The sequence below is a fragment of the Onthophagus taurus genome, chromosome 1, assembly GCF_036711975.1.
Source record: "Onthophagus taurus isolate NC chromosome 1, IU_Otau_3.0, whole genome shotgun sequence".
Classification (NCBI taxonomy): domain Eukaryota; kingdom Metazoa; phylum Arthropoda; class Insecta; order Coleoptera; family Scarabaeidae; genus Onthophagus; species Onthophagus taurus.
The window spans coordinates 4,830,431-4,849,397 of record NC_091966.1 but is presented as its reverse complement, the minus strand read 5'-3'; the positions used below and the strand labels follow the sequence as shown (position 1 = coordinate 4,849,397).

Genomic DNA, 18,967 nt, shown 5'->3' with positions numbered 1-18,967 from the left:
ATATGATGTGTATCTGCATTGTACTCCATACACTTTTTATGTTGAGAGTAATCAGAGCTAATATTGAAGGCCGTTTGAAACTATATTAAGTAGTAAAAAGAACCATATACAGGAATGTCCGAAAGGCCATGTCTGGGATGATATCGAGGTGTTCCATATTGACAGATAACCAAGCTATGATGTTAAGCATTGACGCATGAAGAGACAAACAGCGAAATATCGTTAACAATAATAAAGAAATATGTAACAGATGGGTACACCACTTCGAAGAACACTTAAAAGGACCAGAAGAGGATTCTTCTTCCTCTTAATTAATACAATTCATTCTTGGTCCATCACGAAGTTTTAGCTATATCTAGTAAGTAAATTGAATCTCGTTTTACAAAATTAATACATTTAGTGTACTATTTTGACTTCCTTTAATTCTGCTGCTTTAATCAGCTGTAATTAAGATTGATTAAGACTGATACGTTGGTTGAGAGCGACCCAGTACCTAAAGACAAGATGGTTGCAGCAGGGCAGATCAAAGACGTTATAATTTCTGAGTCATCTAGCTGTCTTAGCTAGAATTCCTGCCTTAGATAATACCATCATACATTTTTGCCGTTTTCATAGGCGATCTTCAATATCAAAAACCGCCATATAGAAGAGATCGCTAGGAATACGTCATCTTTATAGGAACAACAGTGTCAAATCACAAACATGGTACAACCGAGACGACAACAGTAAGTTGAATTGATTATGCCCATTTATGGGACCTTGCTACTAAGTCAGAAACAGGACAAATCATATATGATTGAGGCTGGGTTTATCATCCAAACACTCTCTCTGGACATTATGTGCGCAAAATGGGGTTATGCGAAAGAATATCATTTTGACAAACAATAATTTTTTAAACCTGAATGTTTCTACTTCTAATTAATGTTAGTACTAGTGGCAGTGGTAGGAAGTGCTAGCTGATATGTTAGCACTTCCTACCTTCACTATGTTGCATATTTTTATTGCTCTATAACTAGAACTAACACTAGACCTAGAACTAGAAAGTATCGGCTAAACCCGTATGTTTCTAGTTCTAGGTTTAGTGTTAGTTCTAGTTTTAATTGTTATGCAGCGCTAAACCAAGAACTAGAATCATTCGGGTTTAGCCGTGTTAAGAGACGTACGGCTAAACCCAAATGTTTCTAGTTCTAGGTCTAATGTTAGTTCTAGTGACAGTGCAAGTGTAAAACTAGAACTAACACTAGTAATGGTGTTAGTGTAAAACTAGAACTAACACTCTTCAGACGCACCTCTAAACCCGAATGTTTCTAGTTCTAGGTCTAGTGTTAGTTCTAGTTTTAATTGTTATGCAGCGCTAAACCAAGAACCAGAATCATTCGGGTTTAGCCGTGTTAAGAGACGTACGGCTAAACCCAAATGTTTCTAGTTTTAAGTTTAATGTTAGTTCTAGTGACAGTGCAAGTGTAAAACTAGAACTAACACTATACCTAGAACTAGAAACATTTGGGTTTAGCCGCACGTCTCTAAAGATGGCTAAACCCGAATGATTACCAGAACTAACACTAGCCGTTTTTGGAGACGTACGGCTAAACCCAAATGTTTCTAGTTCTAGGTATAGTGTTAGTACTAGATAATAATGATGTTAGTGTAAAACCTGAACTAATACTAGACCTAGAACTAGAAAGTTTTGGGTTTAGCCGTCTTTAGCCGTGCGGCTAAACCCGAATGTTTCTAGTTCTAGGTCTAGTGTTGGTTCTAGTTTTACACTAGCACTATTACTAGAACTAACACAAGACCTAGAACTAGAATCATTCGGGTTTAGCCGTCTTGAGAGACGTGCGGCTAAACCCGATTGTTTCTAGTTCTCGCTCTAGTGTTAGTTCTAGTTTTGCACTAGCATTATCACTAGACCTAGAACTAGAAACATTCAGTTTATCCGCGCGTCTCTCAATTTGCACAACCATCAACTAATAGGTGAAATATTACATCGTTGAAATTAGTCAGGCGCAAAACAGTGGACATTATGTGCTCAAAGTGGAGTTATGCGAAAGAATATAATTTTGACAACTTCCTCGAAATTACAAAACCTTCAGTAGTTTCGCAGATCAGTAACCCGAAACACAAATATAGACCTCAAAGATAGATACATTTCCTAGATAACGTGGTCGCGAGTAAATTTCAACATCTAAACCCACAAATATTGGAAGCTACCCGTCTGTCTATAAGTAGTTGGGTCGAATACTACATATGCAGGACTTCTGACAATTCTCCTGTGGTAAAGTATCTCCTTGTTAGTCGACCTGGAAGGATCTGTTTCCGAGGAAAGCATCTCAAAATCTGCTTTTATTGTTGATATTGATATGATATATTAGTATTACATAAAATTACAGATGTTTCCTGAAGATGGTTATACACGGAAATAAGCGGGCAAACAAATATAGCTTTTAATTAACAAAAATCGAAGACCAATAAAAAACGGTGAACATTAACAAATAATTTTTAATTCATGATACTAAATTAATTTAATTTTCAGGTTAATAACAAGGTTTTTCCTCAACATTATACAGAAATGAAGTTTTGAAATGATTGTTAAAATGATGGATAAATAAAAACTAAAATCCTTAATATCGATTTAGTATAAATTTTTGGAGCTTGGTTATTTTTTTAATATCGTAAAAGTAGTGCATCCAAAAAGTAGATTTTTTTTAATAATAATAATGAACTTTCACCATTTTTTTTTTCTAGTCGTTTCCAAAATTAATAATTTTTGTTAGTTCTTCTTTTTCGCACTAACGCCTGTTGTGTTTCTAGATTTCCAAGAATTGGCCAAAGCCATAACACGACAACACTTCAGCAGACTTCTTCAGTACGATTGCGCCAAAATCACCAGCTTCCAATGTCCGTTGTGTCCGAGGCGTTGCAAACGCGAAGACGTTCTTCGCGATCATTTGAAGAAAATCCACAAAATCGAAGACTCCTAAACATAAATAAAAAGCATAAAACGATGATGATCTTAATCAATCGTCATCGTGTAATTGTCGTGTTTGCTCGTGTTTCCCCCCAAAAAAACCCCCCAAAGTAGCTATGTAGACATTACTGTGTCTTTTAGCTAATCAAGTAACGAAAAAGACCTATTATTACCTACTATTACTATAATACTTTTTAAGTAAAAAGTAAAAATTTCGGTGCGTATTTTAAAATAGTCGATGCGACGTTTTAAAATAAAAAAATAAGTTTCGGAAACGTTGTCTACTATATTGTAGAAATACTCATATTTGTGTAACCGTGCTATGTTCTTATAATCCCCATCAAATAATTATAATTCATTCATTAATTTATGACGATATTGTATTAAGATGAAAACAAGAAATAGATATGTATCAAGTATATAAAAATGGGCTCTTTTTGAAACCTTTTTAACTCAAACAATATGATTTTACATTGAAAAGAGTCACAATTAAATCTTAATGTTTTAAACATTAAGTATAGTCCTCGTAGCGAAATTGTGCAATTATAAATCACCATATCTAGTAAGTACATATTCTTATCCAATTGAATCTTCCAATCATCTTATCGAAATTATTAATCATCACGATTTAGTAATTAATTTTAATGTAACTTTAAATGTAACGAATCCATAATAAAATTTTCTAATTCAAATATTATTTTAGGTTTGGCGTCGAACAGTCAACAATACTACAGCAAACGTATAAATCCTAGTAATCCTCATTGTTGCTATCGTTGTCCTCGAAGATACAAGCACGCGAGTGATTTAAAGATTCACTTAAAAGAGTGCGGTCAGAGACCCAAGTTTTCGTGTCCCGTATGCGAGTATAGATCCCATAGGAAATATAATGTAAATCTGCACATTCATAAAAAGCATGGAATTATATTATGAAATGATGTATGACTTAATAAAAAAATATGTTTTTGAAAAATAAAGTTTAATTTCCTGTTGTTTTTTATATTAATAATTTGATACTTTGTTTTGTATTAATTAATAAATATTGTTTTCTTTTTAGGCACTTTCTTTAAAGATTCAAGTATTTTTCGTAAGTTACAGCATATCTAATACAGTTAGATAAATCTTTAATAAATTAAAGTTGTTGAAGATTTTTTTAAAATTTTATAAGATAACACATTTATAACCTGAATAAAATTATATGATATACAGTGAATTTCACTTAAGATACAATATACAACAATATATTTCCATAGAAACCGAATAATTTGTCCTACATAAAATGCAACATGTCAATATATGGGCTAGAGCAAAAACTAGAATCATTCGGGTTTAGCCATCTTAAGAGATGTGCGGCTACACCCAAATGTTTCTAGTTCTAGGTCTAATGTTAATTCTAGTGACAGTGCAAGTGTAAAACCAGAATTAACACTATACCTAGAACTAGAATCATTCGGGTTTAGCCGTCTTTAGAGACGCACGGCTAAACCCGAATGTTTCTAGTTCTAGGTATAGTGTTAGTTCTAGATAGTAATGGTGTTAGTTCTAGTTTTATTGTTATGCAGTGCTAAACCAAGAACTAGAATCAGTCGGGTTTTCCCGTGTTAAGAGACATACGGCTAAACCCAAATGTTTCTAGTTCTAGGTCTAATGTTAGTTCTAGTGACAGTGCAAGTGTAAAACTAGAACTAACACTATACCTAGGACTAGAATCATTTGGGTTTAGCCGTCTTTAGAGACGTGTGGCTAAACCCAAAGGATTCTAGTTCTAGGTATAGTGTTAGTTCTACATACTAATAGTGCTAGTGTAAAATTAGAACTAACACTAGACCTAGAACTAGAAACATTCAGGTTTCCGTTTATCAGCGCAGTTATCTGTCGAAAATAACTGTGAGAAAATCTATGTAGTATATACTACGGGCAGAAAGACCCTGGTCGGTAGCCCCATTCTCACCCCTTCACTTTTTTATTTTTGTTGTATGCATATAACAATATATATATATATATATATATATATATATATATATATATTGTTATTGTTATTCTTATTTTTTTATGTACTGGGTTCAGAATAAAATTTGTTTTTCTTCTTCTGTGCAGTATACTTTCAATTTTCGTCTCAGTTCCGACCAATTTTTACTCAGTTACCCCGTTACTTTCGACAGGTTTGGTTCTAAGTGTGTTCTAAAATAATTCAAGTTCAAAAGGTGACAGAAAAAGAAGAGCCGCAGTTTGTTACATAATTGCAGCAGTGTTGCTAGATGAGGAAAAAAGGAAGAAACGTTGGTGCAAATCTTGGTATCTGCAAAGAAGCGTTTTACCCAGTGATTACCACTTACTGATTGAGTTACAAGAAGGTGTGGAAATTAACGACTAAATAAAAATTACCTAAGGATGGACGAAAATACATTTCAAATTTTATTGGAAAAAGTTGCTCCTCTTATTGAAAAAAAGGACACAGTCTTGAGGGAAGCAATACCAGCGCATGGGAGAATGATTGCCACACTCAATGGGAATCTCTCATTCTCAATGAGAATATCTCCTCAGGCTTTTGGAGAGATAATAATAGAAACATGCGTGGCAATACGGAAAGCGCCGAAAAATTGTATTCTGGTAAGCTTACTTTATCTGGTAAGACCATAGGTGTGACTGAATAAAATATGAGGAACCATACTTTATTACTATAACTTAATTATATATAAATATAAAGAGATACAATATATTATATTGTTATTGTAAATTTTGGCATTCGTTGTCATCGTACGAGAATCCCTCTAACAGAGTCCCTGCCGTGTGGGGTTCAGAATGATGAGAATACGAATTCGAACCCCAACTAGGAGATGGTGATGGAGTGGATAAAGGCCCCACATCAGTTGCATGGAATACCACAAACTCGGAACATACACATCATTAGCTCAACACTATCACATGTTACATCAGGCTCAAGAGGTTTTAGTTTTTCAATTAAAATGTCGTATGCTGCCGCTTTCTTAACATGATTAGAATAAGATACGCATGTGGTATCCCAAAGCTCAGGATAGGACCGGTAGCAGTCGATAAATGCTAAAAGCGAATCTTTTTTGGAGACCGTAGTCATGGTGATTGTAAAAATAGGATGGCGATTGAACAACCTGTACGATGAAGTAAATAAACTACGCAGTTATCGGTGTAAAAGAGAATCCGAACGCACAGACATTTCATCTGCGTGAAAACAGTCCTAAACTGCACAGTTTATCGCTCAGACATGACGTCACACGGTATAAACGGAAGATGTGTACCCCCTTTAAGACGGAAACTCAGAGTTATCATAAGGAGTCACCTTTTCCAAGCAAAACTTTTCCTTTGTAAAACTACCCTATGCCTGTACTATTAAGCTACATTGCGTTTTATGTGGGACAGTGCAAGTGCATAGTAGTTTGGTAATTATGATTACTGCATTCATATAATAAAAATTTGCACAATTTGTAAGCATTTTTCTAGTATTAAATTTATACCATAATGAAGTGCCAAAACATGCTGTGCTAAAATTGCCAAATATAGCACGAAGTTATTTTTTTGAACTTCTAGAAGTGATTTATATTTAGTTCACTACATCAACTCTTTTAGCTACTTCAGATATTTTTGCACATTATGTACTAAAGATCACTGTATACAGTTAATAACATTCGTCAAAGGCTTTGAAGGTTACTAAATTTGGAACGTTGATAAACCAGGACACTACTATGTCACATCAAAACGATTAAGACGAGTTATTCTTAAAATATTGACAGAAAGAGGCGAAAATGTCTCCATTGCGTTGGAACCCAACATTTTAATTTATGCAGCCTGCGTTAATGCAGGGTGCGGCTAAACAGATTAAGGGGTTATAAAAAAAGCAATGAGTGTATATGAGAAATTTAGGAACCATGTTGAAGACGATATCTGATGTTTTTGTATTACTCGTTCACACATTTCACATGATATAGCGTTAACTTCTGTAATAATCCACTCTCTTAGTTCTGATAAGATCTGAGAGCTCCGTTTAAGCACCCTTTCCTTCAAATATCCAGTGGCTACCCCTCAGAGAGGTGAATTTCGAGCTGTAGCTTCGTCTTGCTGATACCATACATCCTCCAACACCTGTTCGTCAACAATTTCTTCAATTCTTGTGAATTAAGCGGTCTTTTGTGAAAAATTTCACCCCAGTAGCGAAAATTATGTTTTTTTCCTAGCCCCATTGAGGTGAAAATGCGCTTTGTCGCTACAAGTGAAAGAGGCGTCTAGAATAATGTATGCAAGCATTTTCCAAAACACATTTCGGCGATTGGCGTAGTCTGCTGGTTTCAATTTTAGGGACATCATTATTTTGATCATCAAGTATTCTTGGAGTGATTTTCACAGTTCATGTTAGCAAGTACATCTAGTCACCAATTCTATTATTAATGGAATTATGATGATTTGTCTCCTTCGTAATTGCTGGCATACGGTGCATCTAGAAAATGTCAGTTGTGTTTGGATAATTCAAAAAGGTGTTCTTCGCTTAGTGCTAACATTGAATAAAAAATCACGAAATCAATGTTTCATCATCTCTATGATTGCTAAATGTTGAATGCTTTATAAGAGAACATCAACAAAAGAACTTCTCGTCTGATGATTTGAACTTTGTACTTACAAGAAAATTGAGAAAATATATGCCAAGCAAATTTTGTCACGTTATTTACATCAAGTTTTTCATCATTGAACTTATTATAGTCTTGCTGATTCTGTAACGAGTGATCTTACGTCCTAGAATTAATGCTTTTCTTTGTAAGGTTCGTTTCAAATTCTCAGCACGTAATTTTGTGTACTTCCTATAATAAATGTGTCGTCTTCTAAAATACATGACAAATTGTGACTAAGTACTGCTTTTGTGCGAAGACACTACAAAGAATAGCCTCTGAATCAATTATAGCGGGTTGAATCCATTAAATGTTTAATTGCAGAACAATTCTGCAATCCAGATTACTTTGTGAAGAAGCATTGTGATTCGGGACAAAATGTACTTCTTTGATTTGATTGACAATCTGCTTACACTTCTCGAAGCTATTTGTATGCGTTAATTAATTTAGGTAAAAAAATATTATTTGCTCATCTACAGATAGTCCTCCAAAGAGAGGAACCTTATCTTTGGTCTTCATTCTGGTATCACTTTATGTAAATGTCATTTCATGTCAATTCAGCATGTTGCTGAATTCACTCCTCCGTATTTGCACATGAAGAGTAAGGTTGTAACGTTTATGAACAAATTTAGGCAGAATATGACATACTAATGGCGGGTATGCTGCAGGTTTTATAGGTGATTTAACAATCACTCCACCACTTTAGGCCTGAGAGGTATTCTTGGATGCATGTCAAAATCTCCTTGGAACAAACCGATATTTATTTCGATACTGACAGTTCAAAATAGCCTATGCAAGAGTACAGCCTGGGCAGGTAAAGATATTGAACTCATTGAATTATTCTGATCTGGTGATACGGGCGTGGCTGGCGAAGAAGTGTCCGGTAAGCTAGTTATTGCTCATGAATCAGCGATCATCGAACTAGAACATGTGATTGGAATGTGTACTAAGAGCAGGCTCAGTGTCTCAACGTAGCCCCCTAATTCTAGATTCTAGATTCGCAAATTAGGTTGATGGAATTGCATCATGGATAAGTGATGGGATAAGATTTCTTAAGCAGGAGCATAACCGTGCTAAATTGATAACATCTTAAGTAACCATTGTATCATATTAATATTGACAATCCTCCTTTTAATGTTGTGACTAAGGAATCGTAATACCTAGCCACATTTTAAGTCCACATATGTAAGTTTTAATGTTAATAATTTTTGAAAAATAAACTTAACTTTTTTTTAATACACTGTTTTTAGTTTCAAATCATATTTTTATAACTTCTTATTATATATACAAACATTTTTATTTTTAGGTAACCTCGAAGATTCATACAGTTGTGAAATATGCAGCAAAACGTATCAGCACAGAAGGTCCTTAATAAGACACATAAATTTCGAATGTACGGAAAATCGCTGTTTTCATTGTCCATTTTGTCGCTATAGAGCGAATCAAAAATACAACGTACGTCGACACGCTCAAAAATATCATCCGGATCTACGTGAAATATTCGATAGGATTTACGTTAATTTAAAACGAGAAAATAAAAGCATTTAAAACCTAAGAATAAAATAAAATAATTTATCTTATTGAACATCGTTTCCCAATTTTTGTTTCTGTCTTATAATTAAGCGATTTTGTTTTCTTGATAATGATTAAATTATATTTATTTTTGTAGGTTATTTTGATCAACGAAGTTATGGAGAATTTATTTGTATTTATTGCTCGAAGAAATATTTAAGAAAATCAACTTTAGTAAGACATCAGAAGTACGAATGCGGAAAATCACCACAGTTGCAATGTGCTACGTGTTTAAAATTTTTTTTTTATAAATCTGATCTTTTAAAACATATAGTTTCAGTACATAATAAAGTTATACAATAAAATTTTTAATTTATTAAAATAAACTTACCCATTTAATCCTAATTTTATTTCGTAGAATTTTCTTATTTAGTTTTATTTTAGGTTTAACCAAATACACCATAATAAAATTATGAAATATTGTTAAGACCAATAACAAATTTCAGATAAAGTATGGTAAAACGTCAGTTAGATGACTTCGGTAAGTTACAAAATTTGCTGTGAAATTTAAAGGAATATTTGAAAATGTCCGTTGTAATTTTCATAAATTCATATTCAAATAAAATGCTGTACTAATATATTATTTATTTAATTTATATTGATTTAAAATAAGCTAATAAGAATTCATTAAAACGCGCTGATTTCGTTTTAAATACCAATGTATATTTTGCTTTATAATTCCTTCTTTTTATTTTATTTTATTTATTTATTTTTTTTATTTCAGATTCAGGACAAATAAGATCGCTATTTCCAACTGGTAACTATCAACGTAATTAAACAAAAAAATTACTAATAACTTTGGATAAACCTTTTTAGGTGGTGTTTACAACTTAGTACAAAAACCTTTTTTCTGCGATGTTTGTGGTACCCAATACAAATACATAAAAAATTTGATGAACCATCTAAAATCAGGAAAGCACAATCATCAAGTACCCATCCAAAAAAAGGTTATCGATCTTGAGAAACTTGTTATATGGATCATGAAACACAAAAGCTATTTGTCGGTTTTTGACGATTCTCAAATTTATTGTAAACTTTGCGACAAAGTTTTTGTATGTCTTCAAAAAGCGACGGTCACTAAACATATTAAGTCAAAGTTCCATAGATTTCAGGTTAGACAGAAACCTCAAAATACTACATAAAAGAATAATTGTGGTAAGTTAATAATATTTAAATAAAAAATTAGTTTAAGTATTAACTTATACATATACTAAAAATTTACGCAAATTTTTTTCTTTACGTCAAATTCCTATTTGGTCGTGTATCCAATTAGACTCATCAGTTTTTCCAAAATTTCCACACATTTTGATAAGTCAATCATTTCCAAATTTTTTAAAGCTTATTCTGTCTTCCTTAGTAATTTCATTACTACAGTTGTGAAAATGAAGGAAAATTTTGTGTAGAAGCAAATTAAAGCCTTAAATGATGTATCACTGACGCCTAAGTAAAATCGCCCTTCTTAATTCAGTTATATCAAGCTGTCCAATAAGTTAACATACAGTTTAAAAGTACTCATTGATTATCTAGATTACTCTCTCATCGTCTTGTATGCTGTTAAGCCTTAATCCAGATTCTTATACTGGCAGGATTTCGCACGTCCCTGTTGAAGTTATTAAGCTTAATGCCCTACCAATTGATAACAATGGGTGACATATCCTGAGTCAGCATCCAGTCGCAGTGGGCAGGCAGAAGTAATTAAGGAATCGGTAGCACTCGTTTAAACTTATTCACATTAGTAATCTTTCTTCAAACTTCTTTCCAAACATTAACACCAAGTTTTTGCCGTTTTGCTTAATACATATATCGAAAAAAACGATCCACCCTTGATCTCAAAGGGATGAGTTGAAGCCCAGCTGTGATACAGGTTGCTTTGACCCTGCCCTCACAACCTCATTGTTCTTTTTAACATCTCTTAATTTGGTCACGAGGGTCCTTATAGCATTGAAGAGTAAACAAATGGATCCATTCATTTTTAGTCATTTGTCGCCTCTCTTCGTTATGGTTTCTTAGATTGAAAACAAGAGGTGACAACGAACCTGCGTTTTTTGATTTTGGACCATTAAAATACGAATCAGACTTTCTTCCTCTGAGACGTCTATTTCGCTAATCCAAATCCAAAAACTTTGTGAACAGAAGCAAATCATTAAACGTAAAACAACATGTCATCATAGACAGAAAGAAAATATTATTTGCAAAAGCAAAATATTTCAGGTAGCGTAAAAAAAATCGTGCTTAGAAGCAAAATTTTATCGGCAAAAGTGTTATCATTTGCAAATGTCAAAGAAAACTTTATATGCAGAAGTAAAATATCTTAGATATAAGCAAATCATCAAGAGAAAATGTGAAATGTCAAAAGCAGAAGTGATATGTACATTAAGAAGTGTACGAAGAGAGTATCATGCCAAGAAAAATGCAAAGAATACTTGTACTATCACTATAACTAACACTAGACCTACTAGAATCTTCGTCGAGATAACTGCCATTTTCCATGTATTTCCATATTCATATTGACTTTATGTCGATAAATCTCTATGGCCTCTCTTACCTTCCTTTGACGGACCTCTTCCTGGAACCTCATATTGCGTAAGCTTTACCTTGAGATTTCAGAATGAGGTTTATCAATTTGCAAATAAAAGTGAAAGTCAATCTATATAATCATCTTGAGTCATGGTCGATATCCAAGTAGTGGAGCTGTTAACTTTGCGACTGCCGACTGTTGAATTTTATCCCTTTCATCTTCTTGATGCAGCACTCGATGTTACGTCCAGTTTGGCCAACGTCATACTTCCCAAACTACATGACAACCGATAGACTTGCACTCCGTTTAATGGAATTAGTTTGTTATTAGCTATCGGAAAAGCATTCCGAACTTTCCTGACTGACCCTACCGTATCGTGCTAAGATCATTCTTCTTCAGGTCTTGCAATCTGCTTCGCCATATCTGCAACAAAAGGGGGATATAAATCTAATTAATTACCGAATCTTGTTTCTGCTTGCGTCGTTTGATGGCTAGCTGGATATCCCTCAAAGTACCGTTCTTCTAGAATACATCTTTTAGAAACCTGTTCTACTCGTTCTAACAAAGCTTGGATTGCCGACTTCTTCTGTTGTGGATGATGATGGAATGTAGCTTGTAGATATACTCCTAATTTCACGCCCCCTATCTGTTTACTTATTGATCAAAACATCTAGGAAAGGTAACTGTTTTGCTGCCTCCGTTCTTATGGTAAATTTAATAATGCCGTGTTGAGAGTTCAAGTGGTCTAAGAAGTCCTGGAGACGGTCTTTCCCATGCTACCAGATTGTAAAGGTGTCATCTATAGTTTTCCACCGACTCTTCTTTAAGACTTCTTCTTCAAATGTAGATATTGGCGATTACCAGTGACAAAGGTTTGAGGTTTTGAGCTGAAATGGATCGATGATAAACAATGCTTCTGGAACATACTTCAGTGAAGACCATCTTTGATTGACACTTTGATAAATAGAGATTCCACATCGCAACTTGTTGGATATTCTAGGGAGCAGACTTTTAACTTTTAATTGATTCCATAAAAGGTGTGGAATCTCTGACATATAGTTCTATTTCACCTGTAAAAGGAGAAAGAATCTTGGCAAGGTGTTTTGCCAACTGATACGTTGAAGAATTTATGACACTGACATTAAGGCGTAGCAGGATATCTAGTATGTGGATTTTAAATAATTTATAAAATCTTGATGGTATTGGGTCCTGTACAAACAAACTTTTCTCTTCTACTGAATTTTTTGTAGATTTCACCAATTCTTTCATTTTCATTACTATTTTCTCGGTTGGATTCTTCTTGATTTTCTTGTAGTTGGCTAGATCCAAAAGGATCGTCATCTTGTCGTCACATTCTTTTTTTATCCATGACCACGGTGGCATTACTTTGCCATTAGCAAAGGAAAAATATTGGCAGTAGTAAAATATCTTGGGCAGAAACAAAATATCAAGCAAAATAATAATTCATGCGGTAAATTAAACATTCGCACAATAGCAAAATGTTTTGGGTTGGGTTTGGTATTAGAAAAAAATCATCTGGTGAAAAGGCGAAATAACATTGGCAGAAATAAAATGTGTTGCACAAAAGCAAATCATGTGCAGAAACAATATGTGGTTGTTGTTTACAAAATTGCTCCTTGAGGTATTTCTAAATTGCGCTTGCAACCTCATCGTTTCCACGTTTTCAGACCACACATTGAATTGTGAGCAGAAAAATTCTTCTGTGTAACACTTTAGTTAATAATATACTATATAAATATAAGATATTTCTTAATGATTCAATGTTTATAATAAAATTTTAAATTGTTTTTAGAACCCAACATAAAAATCTTCTCAAATTAATCCTACCACTACTTCTATATCTTCCGAGATGTTTACGGAACAAGAACTATAAAATTTCGTTTTATAACAAAAACAGTTAATTGTTTATATTTGGTAATTACAAATAAAGTTTGTATTAATAAAATTAATATGTATGTTTAAATTTATTTTTGAAACCCAACTCTTTGTACAGGGTCAAATAAGCAGGATAATTAAAGTATGGTAAGTTAGATATCCTCTTGTACATGTTCTTTCACTACTACTTAGTTAGATACTTTTAACAAAGCTTCTTATTACATACGCAAATATTTATATGAAAAGTCTAATACAATTTTTTTTAGGTTGGGAATCAATCTCCAATGGCGAAAATAGATTTGAATGTGGAGTTTGCCACAGAACGTACAAATACCGAACGTCTCTTCACAGACATATGAAATACGAATGCAGTAACAAGAAATGGTTTCGATGTCCGTTATGTAACAAAGGTTTCTCGCAAAAAACGTCTGTGATGAAACATATGTTATGCAAGCACAAGTTTTGAAAAAATGAATTACAAATAAATGATCTACGAATTTAATTACAATATTAATGGTTTATTTATATATTTGATAGTTGCTGTAGATCTGATTTTCTTTTGCAAATGGATGTTATCTCATAAATTATTATTTTTCCATTTATTAGTCTTTGATTATTTAATTTTTTCTTTCGATTTTTTTTGTTTTGGTGTTTGCATGTGAAAGTGACGTGGAAATGATCGTTTCCGCAATTGTAAACGACTCATTTCAGGATTCCAAGGTTGCTATCCGTGTCCAAACTGCATGCGAGTCTACAAAGTGGAAACATCCCTTAGGAGACATTTACGACAAGAATGTAACAAAGAGGGCGCGTACAAATGTTTTGTCTGCAACTACAAAGCGAAGAGAAATTATATTTTGGTTAATCATTTAAGGGTTAGGCATAATATTTAATTTTTTTTAATAAAATATTATTTAATAAGTTTATATATAAATTACGGGTCTTATTGTAACACGAAAAGTATGTATATAGAGTTACAATTATTATTGTAATATTACTAAATTAATAAAAAAACCCTATTTAAAGAGAAATTTATTCCTTTTAATGCTCACATAAATCTTTTTATTTCTGGATTTATTAACACACCTTTTTTTTTCTTTAAATGTTGTAACCAATTAACCATAAGTGTAAAAAATAAATAATTTTAATAAACCAATTAATAAAATAAATTAAAAAAAAATTTTTCTTTTTTAGTTTTTATTAAACGAACTTCAAGGAAAGTAAGTACGCGTAATTCGGATGGGATTTTTCAATGCGACTCGTGCCCCCGTAAGTATAAATACATGAGTAGTTTAAAGTCGCATAAGAAATACGAGTGCGGAAAAGAACCTCAGTTTGCCTGCGAAGTTGAAGGATGCGGTTACAAGGCGAAAGTTAAAGGAAATTTGAAGATGCACTACATTTGCAAGCATAAAATCTAAACATAGAATCTAAAAAAGTGTTCATTGATTATATACACTGGTTCACATAAAAAAAAATCGACACATATTAAGGTGCCTCATATTAAGGTTATTTATGTTAAGTATATGGTGTTTTTTGTCTGCCTTTGTTTTGTTTAATTAATCATTTTAACCAGTTAAATATCGAATCCATAGACATCAGTTTGGATCTTCTTTGACAAGAGTAGATCACACATTGATTTCCAGTGTGTCCATTCTTTCTAGAATTATAAAGATTAAGGTACAAACTTTAACTGACAATTTTAATTGATGATTACTCATAAACTAATAGAAATTACAAAATTTGGTTAAAGTAGAAAAGAACAAATTTTGTGATAAGAAAGTTTTTTTCAATTATTTTATATTGACAAATTCGGACGTAATCTCATTTTTGTTAGATTTCTCAATAACAGCTGCTTCTCCCATCCCAACCGCCAGCAGTCCTTATTCCAATCATCTTCACCTAGTCCTCCTCTCTTCATCTCCACATTGATATCTTTTGTTTCTTTCTGCTGGCAACCAGTTCCAAACGTGAATTGAGATTCTCTTTTTACTCATTCGGCGTTACCATTTTAGTTGCTTATCATGTATAGTGTCTATTATTGAGTTTTGTGCTGTCATTATTCTTCTTATTTCCTCATTTTTAACTTGGCCCAGCATGGTTATGTTGCAGCATCTTCTCCAAAACGTCATCTCTGCTGCTAGCAGTCTTCGAGTTGTGTCTTTGTTTCTTACCCACACTTATGACCCATACGTCATTAATGGTTCTATAATGGTCCTAAAAATATTTTTGTTTGTTTGTATCGTTAGGTTGTTATTTCACAGAATCGACTGCATTGCCTTCATCGATTTTTTTCCTCTACCAATATTCCTCATTACATCTTTATTGTCCTTTCCGTCTTTGTTTATAACTACCCCAAGGTATTCATACTGGTCTACATGTTTTATTCCGGTCTCCAATTGTATGTCCTTCCTTGTCCTTCCTCCAATTACCATATATTGGGTCTTATCTTTGTTCATTTCCAAACACCATTTATTCTTTATTGTATTCTTCTTCTTGTTTATTTAACATAGGTGTACCTCTCCTATCCATATTCCCATCGGGTTGCATTTCCTTTTCCAATGTTTTAGTGTTGAGTGGATACAGATCTTGAATATTGTGGCAGAGAGCCAGCATCTCTGTTTGACACCTTTTGTAGGAGCATCAATTGTGAGTTTTCCTACATGAACATTTTCCATCCATGATAACTCAGACATTATAAGGTATGGAAATAAATAGTCACAACAAAAACGGTTTCTTATTAAATTATACTGCTTTTTTGATAAGAAAGTTTTTCTCAATTTGTTATATTTATTAACAAATTCGGACCTAATCTCAATATTCTCTAGTTTTGTTACTAAAAGCTATTTTATCTGACAAATTAAATTAGTTGGGGAGAAATGATTTTAATAAAAAAGGTTTCTTATTTAACAAAGAATATTTTATTATCAAAACGTTTTTTTGTATAATTAATATTTATTGTTGTACTACAACATAACCTCACTATTCTTCATTTTAATTGTTAACTATGTTTGGTGATAACTTCAAAACGAAAACAAATAGAGATAAATGATTAGAATAAAAAAGATTTCTGATTAAATGATGCTTCTTTTGTGATAAGAAAGTTTTTTAAATTCTTTATATTTAATGAGATATTCCGACCTAAGCTCAATTTTCTCTAGATTTGTTATTAAAAGCTATTTTAACTCACAAATTAAATTAGTTGAAGAGAAATGATTTTAACAAAAAAGGTTTCTTATTTAACAAGGAATATTTTATTATTAAAAAGTTTTTTTCTATCATCAATATTTATTGTAGTTCCACAACATAACCTCACTATTCTTCATTTTAATTGTTGACTATGTTTGATGATAACTTCAAAACTAAAAGAAATAGAAAAAAATGATTACAATAAAAAAGATTTCTAATAAAATGATGCTTCTTTTGTGATAAGAAAATTTTTTTCAATTTTTTATATTTATTGAGATATTCTGACCTAAACTCAATTTTCTCTAGATTTGTTACTAAAAGCTTTTTAACTCACAAATTAAATTAGTTGAGGAGAAATGATTTTATTAAAAAAAGTTTCTTATTAAACAAGGAATTATTTATTACTAAAAAGGTTTTTTCTATAATTAATATTTATTGTTGTACTACAACATAACCTCACTATTCTTCATTTTAATTCTTGACTATGTTTGATGATAACTTCAAAATTAAAAGAAATAGAAAAAAATGATTACAATAAAAAAGATTTCTAATAAAATGATGCTTCTTTTGTGATAAGAAAATTTTTTTCAATTTTTTATATTTATTGAGATATTCTGACCTAAACTCAATTTTCTCTAAATTTGTTACTAAAAGCTATTTTATCTCACAAATTAAATTAGTTAGGGAGAAATGATTCTAATAAAAAAGATTTTCTATTAAACAAAGATTATTTTATAATAAAAAAGTTTTTTTCTATAATTAATATTTGTTGTTGTTCCACAACATAACCTCACTATTCTTCATTTTAATTGTTGACTATGTTTGATGATAACTTCAAAACTAAAACAAATAGAGATAAATGATTAGAATAAAAAAGATTTCTGATTAAATGATGCTTCTTTTGTGATAAGAAAGTTTTTTAAAATTTTTTATATTTATTGAGATATTCTGAGCTAAACTCAATTTTCTCTAAATTTGTTATTAAAAGCTATTTTAACTCACAAATTAAATTAGTTGGGGAGAAATGATTTTAATAAAAAAGGTTTCTTATTTAACAAGGAATATTTTATTATCAAAACGTTTTTTTGTATAATTAATATTTATTGTTGTACTACAACATAACCTCACTATTCTTCATTTTAATTGTTGACTAAGTTTGATGATAACTTCAAAACTAAAAGAAATAGAAAAAAATGATTAGAATAAAAAAGATTTCTGATTAAATGATGCTTCTTTTGTGATAAGAAAGTTTTTTAAAATTTTTTATATTTATTGAGATATTCTGACCTAAACTCAATTTTCTCTAGATTTGTTATTAAAAGCTGTTTTAACTCACAAATTAAATTAGTTGAGGAAGAATGATTTTAATAAAAAAAGTTTCTTATTAAACAAGGAATTATTTATTATTAAAATTTTTTTTTCTATAATTAATATTTATTGTTGTTCAACAACATAACCTCACTATTCTTCATTTTAATTGTTTACTATGTTTGATGATAACTTCAAAACTAAAAGAAATAGAAAAAAATGATTAGAATAAAAAAGATTTCTGATTAAATGATGCTTCTTTTATGATAAGAAAGTTTTTTTCAATTTTTTATATTTATTGAGATATTTTGACCTAAACTCAATTTTCTCTAGATTTGTTACTAAAAGCTATTTTAACTCACAAATTAAATTAGTTAGGGAGAAATGATTCTAATAAAAAAGATTTCTTATTAAAAAAAGATTATTTTATAATAAAAAAGTTTTTTTCTATAATTAATATTTGTTGTTGTTCCATAACATTAACTATTCTTCATTTTAATTATTAACTATGTTTGATAATAACTTCAAAACTAAAACAAATAGAGATAAATCATTAGAATAAAAAAGATTTCTGATTAAATGATGCTTTTTTTGTAATAAGAAAGTTTTTTTCAATTTTTTATATTTATTGAGATATTCTGACCTAAACTCAATTTTCTCTAGATTTGTTACTAAAAGCTATTTTAACTCACAAATTAAATTAGTTGAGGAAAAATGATTCTAATAAAAAAAGTTTCTTGTTTAACAAGGAATATTTTATTATTAAAAAGTTTTTTTCTACATTCAATATTTATTGCTGTACTTCAACATAACCTCACTAGTCTTATTTCTATTCGTTAAACTATATTTTACGATAACTCAAAAACTAAAAGAAGTGGAAAGAAA

The 18,967-nt window shown here is 31.4% G+C and overlaps 1 protein-coding gene and 1 long non-coding RNA gene across 19 annotated transcripts in view; both read left to right on the top strand.

The window, feature by feature from the left end:
* The window catches only part of LOC111415678 (longitudinals lacking protein, isoforms H/M/V), a 289,549-nt gene that overhangs the window by 172,085 nt on the left and 98,497 nt on the right, over positions 1-18,967 (top strand). Inside the window, exons 5-7 of one of the 18 annotated variants that reach the window (XM_023047445.2) lie at positions 9,896-9,928; positions 9,988-10,326; positions 13,503-13,659. The exons of 14 other annotated variants lie outside the window; for them this stretch is intronic. In XM_023047445.2, the coding sequence (XP_022903213.1) occupies positions 9,896-9,928; positions 9,988-10,313 (359 nt within the window). In that variant the 3' untranslated portion in view covers positions 10,314-10,326; positions 13,503-13,659. Of the gene's footprint in view, positions 1-2,811; positions 3,958-9,895; positions 9,929-9,987; positions 10,327-13,502; positions 13,660-13,851; positions 14,186-18,967 lie in introns of those variants that run through there. 3 more of the 18 variants (XM_071194874.1, XM_071194826.1, XM_023047490.2) reach the window with 3 other exon arrangements.
* LOC111415682 (uncharacterized) lies at positions 1,818-2,627 on the top strand. The gene is made up of 2 exons (XR_002706428.2): positions 1,818-2,478; positions 2,534-2,627. It is a non-coding gene; the product is annotated as an uncharacterized lncRNA (long non-coding RNA).